Raw genomic sequence first — 15,526 nt, forward strand, 5'->3', positions numbered from 1 at the left:
CAAGCCTGGTTGCACCCAACTGCCTTCCCCTGCTGGCCTGGTCACCCCTAACTGCCCTCCCCTGCTGGCCTAATTGCCCATAACTGCCCTCCCATGCCAGCCATCTTGTGTCTGTGGGTGCCACCATCTTTGAGGGAAGGGCAGTCAATTAGCATATTCCCTCTTTATTGGCTGTGGGCACCACCATCTTTGTAATGGCTTGAGGGACAATTAGCATATTCTCTCTTTATTAGATAGGATATATTGTAAAAATTAGACCAAGTATTCCAAAATTCTAAGAACACTATCTGTTGATGATATTTGGGACAACATCTTGAATTTTTCTACTCTTAAATTTTCTAACAAAATAATACTTTTATACAAAGTTAGAATATGTATTGGCAAGGAAAATATGGACAAAATAATAATCAGCAAATCTGGGTATCATTGCATTAGTAGGATGCAAATTCAATAACAATGCAACTGTATGCATATATAAGAGGCCCGATGCATGAAATTCTTGCAAGAGTAAGCCTTCCCAGTTGCAGCAGCTTCAATCCCTCCCACTCTGCCTGAATTCCTGGCTCGATCCCGCAGCTGCAGACCCAGCTATGTACCAGAAGGAAGTCTGGAAGAACTTCTGCTCTAATTAGCATACTATGCTTTCATATTATATATATATATATAAAACTTGAAATTGGGGCAAGGAATACTTCCAAATTATATATGACTAAACATATTCTTATTCATATATTCATAAAATACTTAAATATCTTAGAAGATTTCAATATAATTAATATGTTTAAATTTGTTTTCTATATGTATCAAATTTCTATGAGGATAAGTTTATCAAACGTAGCAAAATGAAAATTTCAGAATATGGTGGCTTACTTCTGACTTCACCAGAATCCTGTAGGCCTGATCTCCCAATTGGATCATAGGATAATTGTCTTGTAAGGGGAGAAAATCAGCTTTATTATTCTTTATTTGATAAAGCATATGCTCAAACATAGCTGAGGATTCCAATGGTTCAATTCCATAACTGTCATTCACCAACTGCAATAGTCCCCTGAATATTTAAATACATAAAAAAACATAAAAGTAATTAATATAGGTTTTCCTTTTGAGAAATGTAAATAATAAATAAATAAAAACTTTTATACAAATTTTGATAGTTATTCTTATGGTCTAATTAAATCTAGGAATCATCCTATTTTACGCAAATTAATTTTTGACCTAATTTTATACCATCTGTCTGTTATGTCATCTACAAGTCCCTGTGGTTCTTGTAGAGCTAATCCATATGAATAGCCTTTGTACTAGTAGACTTTTTCTGAATAAACTTTATGGCTGTATGCTTAGGATAGAGACAACAAAAAATAGAAAATGCCCTAGCTGGTTTGGCTCACTGGATAGAGCGTCGGCCTAGGGACCGAAGGGTCCCAGGTTCGATTCCGGTCAAGGGCATGTACCTTGGTTGCAGGCACATCCCCAGTAAGGGGTGTGCAGGAGGCAGCTGATCGATGCTTCTCTCTCATCGATGTTTCGAACTCTCTATCCTGTCCTTTCCTCTTTGTAAAAAATCAATAAAATTATTTTTTTAAAAAATAGAAAATATAAGAGGAGGACAAGGAAAAGAAAACATATGAGAAGAAACACAACCAAAGCCCATATTTTCTTTGCTTTCACTCTACCACTCAAGGAATTTGGAAAAATTAAAGTGTTACACAAAATTGTCAATCATGCACATCTCTGGAAGTTGCCATTACCTGAGTCCAGAACAGGTGCTTAGTGTCACGACTGAATTTGGAATCTCTGCGGCATATCCTTGGTAAAAGCAATGCCTCTAACAGGAGTACATAAAGGTACATTCATGAATGATCTGTACTTAAAGTAGTTTTATACTTACTTTCTAGACATTATGAAATGTAGAGATTTATCCAATTAACCAATATTATTTACAAGATATCCCATTGCCTTTTGATCTACCTATAATTTCTTCCTCTTAACACTTGTCTGCCTATAAATCCCACTAAAGAAAATCCTTGCTATAATAAAGAATTCTATAATTTTGAAAGAACCTTTTAAAATAGAAGGACATGTAGCTTCCCAGACAAAAAAAAAAAATCTTAAGGAGTTTATCACCTCCAAACCAGTATTATATGAAGTGTAATACTTTAATGTAATACTTCCTCAAGAATAATAGGAAGAAAAAGATAACGATAAATATATGAACAATAAAATGGCAATAAATATATATGAATAATTGAATCTAAAAAAATAAAATAAACAAGCAAAACAGAAACAGAAAAAAAGAATAAATCCTAATGTAAGCTGTAAGATTTAATAAATAGTAATATATTAATATTGGCTCATAAATGGTAACCCAAATAACATTCTTACCCAAGATGTTAATAATAGGGTAACTAATTTGGGAGGATGCAGGGAAATTTTCTGTGCTTTCCACTTTTTCTCTTAAAGCTCAATATGCTGGGGGAAAAAAGGTGTATTAACTTTTAAAAAGATATTATTGAGGAAATAAAAAGGCAAGCTATGACCTAGATGAAATGATTCATAGTACATATATTTCATTTCATTTACTTATTTAAATTTTATTTTTTAATTACAGTTTACATTAATATTATTTCATATTAGATAATTTACAATGTGTTTCCCTTGATATTTTTAGTACCCACCTGGCACCATAAATACTTTTTGCAATATCATTGACTATAATTTCTATGTTGTACTCTACATTCCTGTGAATATTCTGTAAATGCCAACTTGTACTTCTTAATCCCTCCCATTTTTCACCCAGTCCTCCAAGCCACATCCCCATCTCGAGAACTTGGAACTCTTGTACCTTGCTGATAGGAATGTGAAAACCTGCAGCTGGTTTGGAAAACAGTTTGGAGGCTTCATAAAGTTAAATGTAGAGTAATCCTAATGATCCAGAAATTTCATTTCTAAGCATATATATGAGAAATTGAAAACAGGTTTTCTAAAAAAAATTTGTACACAAGTGCTTATACCATACTTGTCTAAATAAGTAATAAATGAATGAATAAATAAATGAATTAATAAGTAATTCATGGAAGCTTTCTTATCTTTCTTTTCTCAGCTGCATTTCTTAAGTATATGATGTGTAACTGCCGACTCATCCAATTAACAACATTCATTTGACTTCAATTGTGAACATCTCACTTATTTTTCAAAGTTACCCAAAAGTACCTTAATTTCTTCATATTTTTGTCCTTAATATTTCACCTTATTGATCATCTTTAGTTCAAACTCTCATCCCCATGGACTTTCATTTCTTTTTTTCCCATTTACTTTCATAGCAATAGTCTTCTCAGAAGCTCCCCCAATATTCTCTTTCAGCAAATACTTCCTTCTCTTCCCTTAAAAGTCTAGTGAAATCTAGAATCAGTCCTATTCCTTTGTTAATCCTGTGCTATTAAAACTTTAGAAGCATCCCATTCTCTTCTATGTATTTGCTTATGCATTTTAAGTTCCCATTCATACATCTCCATCAGTAACCATTTGATTTTTCCAAAACTAAGCTGAACCCCCCCCCCCACTACCAGCAGCTGAACACACCCTGCTCCATGCCAAGCAACAGTTGCAGCTACCTCCACCAGCCCTGGTGCCAGCAGCCATTGTAGATACAAGCCCTTCATAAAGTATAAGGTTTCCCAAACTCTACACAGCAGCAGGGGGCAATTCAGACTCTCAGCTCCTGGCCCTGCACCCAGTTAGAGAAAATGATCCTCATGAGAGATTTCCCACTTAGGATCTTCCTTAACCAAGAGACACTAGCAAAGTTAACGCAGATGCCCTAACCAGTTTGGCTCAGTGGATAGAGCGTCGGCCTGCGGACTGAACGGTCCCATGTTAGATTCTGGTCAAGGGCATGTACCTTGTTTGCTGGCACATCCCCAGTGGGGGTGTGTGCAGGGGGCAGCTGATGGATGTTTCTAACTCTCTATCCCTCTCCCTTCCTCTCTGTAAAAAATAAATAATATATATATATATATATATATATATATATATATATATATATATATATATATATAAAAGTTAACGCAGAAACAACTGTTATCCTGTGGCTGGAGAAGTCAGAGGAAATGCTCTCCCTCCCATGGGTTCTTCACCATCCAACCCCACCTGGCAATACAGGTTGGCACAGCAACGTGCCTTTTACCCCTACAGGCTGCACAGGCAGAGCTCCAGCAGGAGCTCCAGCAGAGCACAACCATATAACATCAAAGGACCCAAGAAGGCCAACTGTCATTGGAACAATAGAAAACACTAAACCTATACTTAACCAGGGTGACCGCTTTCAAATCTATATTATTTAAACATGAAGAAAGCAACCAAAGTACTGTATGCATGCATATTAGCATAACCAATGGACACAGACACTGGGGCAGTGGGAGCTTTAGGGGGGAGGGGAGGGGAGGGGGGCAGCATGGCTGGGGGCGATCAATAGGGGGAAAAGGAGACATATGTAAAACTTTGGACAATAAAAAAAAATAATAACATAAAAAAGAATGCAACTGGAAATCACACCCTATATCAACAAACAAGGAAATCACAGCAAAAACGGGAAAACATAACCACTGATACTAATATTGACATGAGGCACGTATGGAAAGTATCACACAAAGATTCTTAAAAAGCTATGAAAATGTGTTACAATGAACATCGAAATTAAATTCCATGGTGGAGTAAGAAGCCCTGGCTCCTCCATCCCCCAACAAACACACCAATTCAGCAACACTTCACAGACAATTTCCCTTTGTGAGAAACCAGAAACGAATAGAAAGCCTCCTGCATATCACAGAAGAGTGGAAAATCAGTTACCAAAGCCAGTAGGGAGGATTGGGAGACATTTTCACCAAAACTCTGCCCCAGAGCACTGCCATATGATCAGAAAGACATCCTCTAGTTACCGTCCTACTGATGGGTGGGAAGCAGTTTGCTCACAAGTCCAGAGCCCTAACGTTTCTGAGGGGCCGACCCAAAGAACTAGTATCTGTGTCAGGAGTCCTGGAGATGTTAGAAATAAGGTGAGCCCCCTAATCCAGGGGTTCTGGTAGAATACAAAACCTACTCGGGAGCCAGGCAGCAAGGCAAACATCTTCACTTCTATGTAGAAAGGTGCGCACACGCGGTCTGGAAGTGCATGCACACTGAGCAGGCGGGCTGCTCGGCTTTATAACCCCTGATGCACGTGACCTCTCCCTTGCTCTTGATTGGAGCTCCGGCGCACAGTCTTTGAGATTGGCTAATCCAAAGGGAGGGTTTGGCCTTTGTTATTTCCGATGGCGCCTCCAGGGGCGCTGCAAGCCCTGCAGCCAACATGGCCACTGCCAAGGCACGCAGTCCAAAATGGGAGCTGTCTAAACTGTTCTCGACAGAAAAGATGACCTGTTTATGCTCACAATTCCCCCCTATACTTTATTTAAACTCTTGTCTTCAAACTCGGCTAACATTCATTGACTTTCATGCTCTGCAGTGTCTAGAGGAGACTAATTTGCTGTTGGGTCAATGCCGTTTCAATTAACCCTTGGGTAAGACCCCCCCATACATGGGATGATGTAACATCCCATCACTGTAGCTCCTAATCCAAGGGGTGATGTGGACACCATCACCCTAGTGCATTAAAGAAAGGACCCTCGATCCCCGGTTCTGGCTCTCTCCTCACTAAAACTGTTGATGCATTAGGGCCTCAGTGACGTCTGTCTGCTGTGTTGTCAGGGATGCGTGTACAGCACTGACCCCAACATTACACATCTTCCTCCTTTTTCTGCTTGTTCCCCCAGGTCACCCTGCTGCTGGCATCTAGCTCTTCACTATCCCTTTAACTGTGTCTCCAGTGTAGTTAAGAAGCCTTTGCTGGTGGTAGTAAATATAATTAATCCACCAGATTCTTGTTCACAGTGACCACCAGCACAGGACAGACTTCTACCCTTAAACTCCCTGGCACTCCTCCTGGAACCCCAAGGGGATCTGTGTGTATATGGGGATCAAAGGAGCCCCCTAGACTCTCTCTCCTCTTCCTAGTCTGTCCATTGAAAAAGGTTTACGATATGCCAACGTGAAAGGGATAACCAATCAGAGCACAAGTTCCACTCCAACTGCTGGGCAAGGCCAGAAGTCAGGGTCCCCCATGACACCACCCGACATCAGCAGGGGTATCCACAGTGCAGCACGATGGGCTTAGGCGGATGCTTGGCTATTTGCACATCTGGATAAACTTCTCATAAACTCCGAGCACTGTTCCCCCCTTTGAGAGGCAGAGTTTACTTTGGAGGACGGGCCAGATCGTTTTGGGGGGCCCTAGATCTTTACTTCTGTGGATGGGAACAACAAGGCGAGAGTCTTACAGGAAGCGTTTCCCCAGGTGGTTTCCTTCTGGTACAAGGCAAGCACACATTCCATCCCGTTACTGTCTGAGGTCCATCCGAATGGGAATGGGACCCCTTGGGCCTCTAGCCTTCCTGCCACACAAGCGTAATAATCGCTTTTACTCAGGGCGTGTGCAGAATATTTAATCCATTCCAGCTGGGCATTCGTTCTCTTATATCCTACTTCTATTTGCATAGTGGTGACAGTGGTCTAGGGCAGTGATCGGCAAACTCATTAGTCAACAGAGCCAAATATCAACAGTACGTCTTCAAAATAGACTTGCCCAGGCCAAAAACCGACTTCTGTGCCTGGGCCATGAAGTTTCAATCACACTGTTCTCGTGCCCGCACATGGTATTTTGTGGAAGAGCCACACTCAAGGGGCCAAAGAGCCGCATGTGGCTCAAGAGCCTCAGTTTGCCAACCACGGGTCTAGGGGATCTTGTCCTGTGACATCTACTCCTAAATCTAGACCTAGCCAATCTTTTGACCTGAAATATCCAAGTCATTCAAGTTATCTATAACCAATAACTTAACTGGGTAAGCATGATCCAGATTGTACACATTTCTCCAGCCCACATTGTAAGCCCCTGCAATTTTCCAGATTCCTTAAGCAAATAGAGCCCAGTACATGATGGTTATTAAGACAGCTCACAGTTTTTAGAGTCAGTTTCAAGGGGACATGTCCTGGTATGGCTGTCCAAGTTGAGGTGTGTCCACCCTCAACCCATGTGTGATGGGTCCAACCTCGCTCTGCAGTCCAAACAGCAGTCTCTAAGGTAAGCAAGACAGGTAAGGTCCTTCCCAGGAGGGTTCCAACTTGCTTCCCTTCCAAATCTTGATTAGAACAAATGTAGTTTTCCAGCCGATGGTGATGAACCGGAAACTCAAGAGGGCCTTGGGTCAGGAGGCCTTCTAACCTGAGAGTGATTAAAATAGAAGAGATACCCAGTACACAGTTCTTAAGAAAGTGGTCCTTACTTTCCATGGTAGGAAGATCTTGAGGCATTCAAGGGCCTCTTGGAATCACCTATAGTCAACTCCAGGTAAAAACAAAAACAAAAAAACTTTTCTTAAAATTCAAATCCTACAAAGTTGTCAAACTTGATTTTACCAAAAGATTATATATTAAAGTGTATTAGACAGGAACATAGGCCAGCAAACTTCAGTTCCTATGATTGAAAGATGATCTTTTTATTAAATGCCTGATTAATATAATTATTTTACTAGAAAAGAACTGACCAAAATAAGGCTTATTTTCTAACTTCATTTGTCCTTGGTTGTGGACAGCAAATGACATTAATTGGATTCCTCCCGTCAGTCTTCCTAAGAACCTTGGCATAAACTATTTACCCTCTGTTTAGGGAGGCAAAATGTAAATTACTGACTTTTAAGTGTCCTTGGTTTAGGGAAGACAGAGTTTTCTAGATGGTTGCAAACTGCTGTTTTAATATTTCAATTTCCCTGCTCTGTCCTGGCTTACTGGCCTGTATCATTTAATCAATTTCCTTTTAACATTTCTTTTTTATAAACTTACTAGAGGCCTGATGCACGAAAATCGTGCAAGAGTAGGCCTTCCTTCCCTTGGCTGCCGGCACCAGCTTCTCTCCGGCACCCGGGACCCTGGCTTCCCTCACAGCCCTGGCTTCATCCAGAGGTTGTCTGGAAGGACGTCTGGTCTAATTACCATATTATGCTTTTATTGTTATAGATTATAATTTCCACTAACATTCTTACAGCTTCCAAAATCATTTTTACAATTTCCAGAAATAACCACCTCTTTTTCCTTCAAAATGCATAGCCATGCCTCAGTCCTTCCATTAAGCTGATAGATGTTTCTGACTCTCTATCCCTCTCCCTTCCTCTCTATAAAAAAATCAATAAAATATATTTTAAAAAAATTTTACCAAGACTAAAAGATCAAATGAGAAGGTACTCTGGCCAGACCCAGAAGACCTGTTGGGCCAAAAAATACTATAAATTACATTTTGCCACCAATAGCTGGCCTGACATCTCAAGAAAGTGGCCTAGGGAAGGGCTGGCCCGGAAGGCCAGAAACATCTCCATTCCAATATTCTTTCTCTTTGTTACACCATCAGCAATTTGTACAGACCTTTTCTTTTTTTTTAATGTATTAGAATTCTTCATTCTTAGAAACCTTAATTTTTCAATAATTTACTAAAAAGTAAACAGTCAGCGTTTCTTAGATTAACATTTATCAACACACTTTTTGTAGTTATTCTAAAAGACATTACTTAAATTTAAAACAGTTTTAATATTAAAAATTTGGTTTGGACCAATTAATCCTTTTTGAATCAGGCCAATAAAATATTATATCTTAGGTGAAATTTTACCACACATATTACACATAAAGATTATAATATATTTTGAACTACTAATTTTTCCAGAGAAAATAAAAGAATTATTTTTCTCAAAAATGAATTTCTATACTTTATGCATTTTTTCTCCAGATATTTCATACAAGGCAAACTCAGCTTAATATTTCATTTTAAAATACCTAGATATTTAATAATTTCAATATTTAATTCAGCAAACTCCAAAGTTTTAAGTTACCAAAGACTATGGAAAATTATGTATAAACTGCTACATTATTCCTTAGAGATACATTACCTAAGGTTAGTGCTGCCGCTCCTGTTTCTGGCCTTCCAGGCCAGCCCTTCCCTAGGCCACTTTCTTGAGATGTCAGGCCAACTATTGGTGGCAAAATGTAATTTATAGTATCTCTTGGCCCAACAGGTCTTCTGAGTCTGGCCAGAGTACTTTCTCATTTGATCTTTTAGTCTTGGTAAAAAAATTTTAAAATATATTTTATTGATTTTTTATAGAGAGGAAGGGAGAGGGATAGAGAGTCAGAAATATCTATCAGCTGCCCCCTGCACACCCCCTAACTGGGGATGTGCTCACAACCAAGGTACATGCCCTTGACTGGAATAGAACCTGGGACCCTTGAGTCTGCAGGCCGACGCTCTATCCACTGAGCCAAACCGGTCAGAGCAGTCTTGGTAAATTTGGAAGACCTTTCTTTGCCTGGTTGAATATTAAAGGCTTTATTTAGGTTCTGAGACCAGGGAACTGCTTCCCTAATTTCTTTAATGATTAGCTCCCTAAGGTCTCTCATGTGACCTCTATGGTCCCACTGGGGCTCTTGGTTTGAAAAATTTACCTCTGCTTTAAGTGCCCCAGGGCTAGTTGGGTACTCTCACTCGCAGACCACCATAGCTGACCTTCGAATCACTGCTCTCTCTTCTCCCGAGAATAGGATTCCTAAAATGGACATTAACTTTGTCCACGAATATACTTGTATATACTTGATCTAATTGGCCAGCTACACCCTGTGGGTCTTCCAGTAGAGGCTTTAACTCTTTTCTTTTTCTGTTTTCTTTTCTTTACTGCTCCAACTTCCTTCGCTGCCTAGAAAAGCTTCTTTCTGGTAGCATGATGGCCAAAGGGCCTGACTGGGATTGTAAATCGGCCATCTTGGATGTTTCCTCAGGTTGTCTCCTGGCATTGGGAGGGGCGAGGCAACTCAAGGGATCCCATTTGTCTGGGATCACTTTTAGATTTTTAGGTTTTTACTGAAAAGCTTTATATCTTAACAACTTTGAGGTTTTTAAAGCCAATTATTACCTAAAGCATTTTCTTGACTAATTTTGTAACAGGGATTTGAATTATGCTGTTAACTATGATTGCCCCTTCTGTTCAAAGAAAGGACACGCTAAGCTGGCTGGGAGTCCTATGCCCCCAGGACCACCCTTGGAATGTGGTCCATCCCATTCAAGAACTGCCCATTCTCTTGCTGCGTGCCCCCAAGGTCAGCCTTAGTTCTGGCTCGGCTGGCCTGTGCAGGTTTGTGACATCACAAGAAGGAGCGGGCCACCTGCTTCCCATCTCGGGCCACTCGCTTCCATCCCGGTCCCATTCTGGTCCCATTCTGAGCCTCTTCTGGTTAATACCAACACTGACAACTGGATGTTTAATGGAGGTGATGCTGGGTGGGGTTTTGCAAATTTCTCCGCCCTTCCCAGTTCAGCAAGCACCCAAGTGCCATCTTCCATTCTGCCACTTGGAAACCTCTGGCTTTTTTTTTTTCTTTCCCTTCCTGCTTTGCCTCAGGTGGAGAAGATAATGTTTTGTTAACAACAAACAGTCTTGGAACTGCCTGGCCTTTGTTTTAAACTACCCTGGATTGTAATCTTTACAAATTTTACACTTTTAAATCAATCTTCGAATCTTAAAATTTTAACCCAGCACAGCAAAATCATAAATCAGGGAAGAGCAAATTAAAGTACCTAAAAGTTAGCCAAAGTTGCATCACAGACAGAAATTTCACTAGCTAAGTAAACAAATTAAACAAACAAACAAAAACAGACATAAAACATCAACACACATTCTCATACAGGCACGCGCAACACTAAAAGTTTACACCAAGAGCAATGTCTCTGTCCCGGTCCGGGAACTTGCCTCTGCATCACCTCAGCATACTCCCAATGGGCTATTTCAGTGGAATATATTCCCTAGGCCTAGCATTTCTGTTTCTCATCCTCAGCAGGCCGCTTGTGACTATGTACTTAACCTCCCATGTTGGAGGTTTCTCATACTTTCCAAGATCTGCTTCGTCCCTCTCTGGCCACTTCCCTCACAGGAGAACAGAACCACAGATCAGATCTCCGCACTCGCTGTATGTCCAAGACACATCCCAGTCACATATGCCCTACTTCGGAGGACACCCAATCACCAAAGTAGTACTCAGTCCATTTCCTACCTTGGCTCATACATGAGGTTACCTGATTGCTGTGGGTCTTGCTTGGGCCCTTCCTGCGTTGCTGGCTGACTCTTGATTCTGAGCTTGCAGTTGGCCCAAGGGTAATGGCTCTGCCCCCTCACCGAGGCCGCCACAACTTGGCAGCGGGGTGCACCTCCTCAGCAGAGGAGTCTATTTTCCTTGTGGCAATGGATGGTATCCCGGACGCACCCCCAAACTGTTATATGTAAGGAGAGCCACCCTAGTCAGGGGTTCTGGTACAATACAAAACATACTTGGGAGCCAGACAGCAAGGCAAACATCTTTACTTCTACATAGAAGGATGTGCACACATGGTCTGGAAGTGCATGCACACCTAGCAGGTGGGCTGCTCCGCTTTATAATCCCTGACACAGATGACCTGTCCCTTGCTCTTGATTGGAGCTCAGGTGCACATTCTTTTATGATTGGCTAATTCAAAGGAAGGGGTTGACCTTTGCTATTTCAAGATGGCGGCCCCCCAGGGAGCTGCAAGCCATGCGGCCAACATAGCAGCTGCCAAGTCATGCAGTCCAAAATGGTGGCTGTCTAAACTGTTCCTCGACAGAAAAGATGACTTGTTTATTCTCACAGAGATCTGATGGGTTCAGCACAGTCTAGCCACCCAGGCAGCAATAAAGGCGGTGGCTACCAGCCACTGTTGATTCATCCCCACCCCAAATCTGCCCAGAGTGAGTGGATGGAAAATCCCAGCTCAGTGCTTCCTCCTGGGATAGGAAAGAGTTAATCCAAGCATGCAGTGCCTCCCACTTCACCACAATTGCCCAAGGAACTAGCATCTGTCTCACCAATCCTGGAGCCCTGATGAGTCCCGCACACTCTGGTTGTCAGGGAAAGAACAGAGGCAGAAGCTCGGGATGGTAAATGCCACTGGTCCTTTCTGCTGAGCAGCACAGAGAACGCAGGAATAAATAGATGCCTGCTTTTCCCAGAAGATGGTAAAATGCTAGTGGAGGCCCCCAAATCTCTTCCAGGATGTTTTGTGGGATCCTCTTCTGTACTCCCCCAAAGTGAAGGCTGAGAGAGCCTTCTAGGAAGCAGACAACGAAACAGAATTAATAAAATAAAGAATCAGGAAAAGATGTCTCACACAAAAGAATAAGATAAATCTCCAAAACTGACCCTAGTGAAATGAAGTTACATGATTTACCTGACAGAGAATTAAAATGAACTCTCCTGAACATGCTCACTGAGCCCAAGAGAACAATGCAAAAATGTCTGATCAATGTCCTTTTGAAAATAATGTAGACAGATTACTAAAATGGAGAATATATTTGCATACCACATATCTGGCATAATACATATTCACATAATAGATATCTCTATTTTGAATGTATATGTTGTTCAAAAATTTATTAAAAAACAAATCAAACTAGAAAATGGGAAAAGACATTTAAGGGATATTTCACAAAAAGGGAACAAATAAGTACTTGAAAATATGTTCTACATCATTAGTTACTGGGAAATGCAAGTCAGAATCACAGGAGATATCACTCCATATCTATAAGAAGGTCTATTAATTTTAATACTGAATTGTGATCACCATCTCCGGAATGCAGACACTCATCTCTCATACATTGCCAGTGGAAATGTAAGATAGTACAACACCCTGGAAAATATTTTGGTAATTCCTTTTTTACAAAAATCTTGATTGTTGAAAGTATTACATATGTCCCCTGTTTCCTCCCTTGACCTCTACCACCCTGGCCCCACCCCCCAACCCAGGCCTTCACCGTTCTTTTGTCTGTGTCCATGGGTTATGCATATGTGATATGAGTTCATTGGTTGATCTCTTCCAACCCACCGTTCCTCCCCTGCTTATGTCCTTTTATTAATTCCTTTTAAAATATAAAAATACACTTACAATATGGCCTGCCAATCATATACCTGGGTATGTGTTCCAGAGAAATAAAAATTTGCATTTCATCTAAACTATTAGATTTATTGGTGCAAAGCTACTTTTCCAATTTAGATTCTTTATTGTTTAAAGTATTACATAAGTCTCCTTTTTCCTCCATTGACTTCTCCCTGGCTGCTCCCACCCCCCAGCACAGGCCCTCACCTCCCCATATGTTCATACGCATGCATACAAGTCCTTTGGTTGATCTCTTACCCCCTCACCCCCTGCCTTAGGAACTGGAGAGCATTATGCTAAGGGAAATAAATCAATCAGAGAAAGATAAATATCACATGATCTCACTCATTTGTGGAATATAATGAACAATATAAACTGAAGAACAAAAATAGAATCAGAGTCATAGATGCATTGAACAGACTGGTGTAAAGCTTTTAAAATACTCCCAAATGTTTATTTTTCTCTGTTACTAATAAAATCTCTTTTTATCCCTGATATTGATGGAATTAGTTCTTATTCCGCAGAAGTCTTAACAGGATTATTAATTTTTAGTAATTTAAGAACTAATTTCTGGGCTTTAATGCTTTCTTTTTCATGTATATGTATCATTTATTTCTGCTTTTATGTGCATTATTGCCTTCCACTACAATGTTGGAACCCTTATAGGGTATTTCATTTTGTTAATCCTCATCTGAGGACATTTTTCCATTGATTTTTTTTTTTTTAGGAAGACTGGAAGAGAGAGGGAAAGACAGAGAGAAACACTGATGTGAGAGAAACACATCAATTGGTTGCCTGCTGCATGAGCCCTGACCAGGACTCAGGCCCAGGAGGAGTCTGCAACCAAGGTACTTACCCTTGACTGGAATCAAACCTAGGACTGCAGGCCACCACTATATCCACTGAGCCAAACCAGCTAGGGCTAGAGCACTGCATTTTGTAGAGGAAGGTAATTAATTTAATGGTAACCTCCTTACTCTGCTCATTGCTGTGCTTCAGGCCATGGGATGAAGAATGGGGTGATAAAAATACCATCACTCTAGATGCCTTCTCCTAAGAATTAGCCTTTCTGGTCTCAGCTGAATGCCTGCTCACACTATGCTGCCTGGGCTGAACAATCCATTATCTTCCAACACTGTTTGACCCAGAAGAACGATTTTCAACCAGTGTACTGCAAGAATTTTTAAAACATGTAATACCGGATTATTTAGTTGGGGACAGAGGCATCTTTTCCCTTACATTGTCAAGTGGAAAAAAAAAAATGACAACAGCAAACACAACAATATCCATGCAGTGTCAGTGAATCAAAATTATACCTGTACATTTTTTCGGGTGTGACACAGAATTTTTGTAATTAGTTTATGTGTACCATCAGACAATAAAGGTAAAACAAAAAAATCATTGACCTAGCCCAGCCAGCATGACTCAGACGTTGAGCATTGACCTATGAACCAGGATATCACTATTCAATTCCTAGTCAGGGAACATGCCAAGATTGTGGGGTCGACTCCCAGTAGGGGGCATGTTGGAAGTAGCTGATCAATCATTCTAACTCATCATTAATGTTTCTCTCTCTCTCTCTTTCTCTCTCTCTACCTCTTCCTATCTGAAATTAATAAAAATATATTTTAAAAAATCACTAACCTATAGCATTATCTCCATTTGACTCTCTACCCTTTAGTAGAGTCTTACCCAGCAAATATGTAGCCTAATCCTCAATCAAGGACATTAAGGCAGCTACCCTCCCCCCAAATACATATATCTGATAGGCTCTGTTCATCTCTGTTCCTGTCTCCTTCAAGTTCCAACTGCTTCAGCATCCCTGAACTCCAATCTCTTAGTGGCTGCTTGGTTCCACTTCCTTATGCTGTGGTTAAGACATTATTCCTAGTCAGAGAGTCAAGTTAAATTTGAGACTCACCTTCTAGGTGATTTGTCTCTCAGTGAGAAATCTTCTGCTCTGCCTATTGCCAGATGTCTAAAAACAGGTACCTCATGTACAATATTTTATTGTGCTTTCTACTTGTAGATAATGAGTTTAACATGCTATGCCAGATACCATTTTTCAATTTATTTTGTTTTTAATTCATTTTTATTGTTGAGAGTATTACAGATGACCTCCGTTTCGCCCCCCCACCCCAAGTCCTCTCTATCTGACTCCCATCCCCCCTCTCCCAGGCCTTCATCTCACTATTGTCTGTGTCCATGGGCTGAGCCTATATGGATTTATATTACTCTCTCAATTACAATAAGGAAATAGAATTTGACCAATAATTTGTCAATATTGGTTTCTTCCAAATCATATATTCTGGCAAAATGAGAACCTTGCAGACTAAAGCTAACTTTCTCACATACTCTGAAAAATTTCTTCACTCCTACCAGCATTTTAGGATACAATTGAAATTCCAATGTTTCATACTGAACACATTCAGTTTCTGTACCTAATATGCTTTTGTG

General features: G+C 40.5%; 1 protein-coding gene across 1 annotated transcript in view; it reads right to left on the reverse strand.

Moving 5' to 3' along the window:
* Nucleotides 1–15,526, reverse strand: part of LOC132228623 (A disintegrin and metallopeptidase domain 3-like) — a 117,505-nt gene that overhangs the window by 82,955 nt on the left and 19,024 nt on the right. Inside the window, 2 exon segments of the mRNA XM_059685343.1 lie at nucleotides 871–1,048; nucleotides 1,749–1,825. Of these exon segments, the coding sequence (XP_059541326.1) occupies nucleotides 871–1,048; nucleotides 1,749–1,825 (255 nt within the window).

The sequence above is a fragment of the Myotis daubentonii genome, chromosome 2 (assembly GCF_963259705.1).
Source record: "Myotis daubentonii chromosome 2, mMyoDau2.1, whole genome shotgun sequence".
In the NCBI taxonomy this organism is placed as follows: domain Eukaryota; kingdom Metazoa; phylum Chordata; class Mammalia; order Chiroptera; family Vespertilionidae; genus Myotis; species Myotis daubentonii.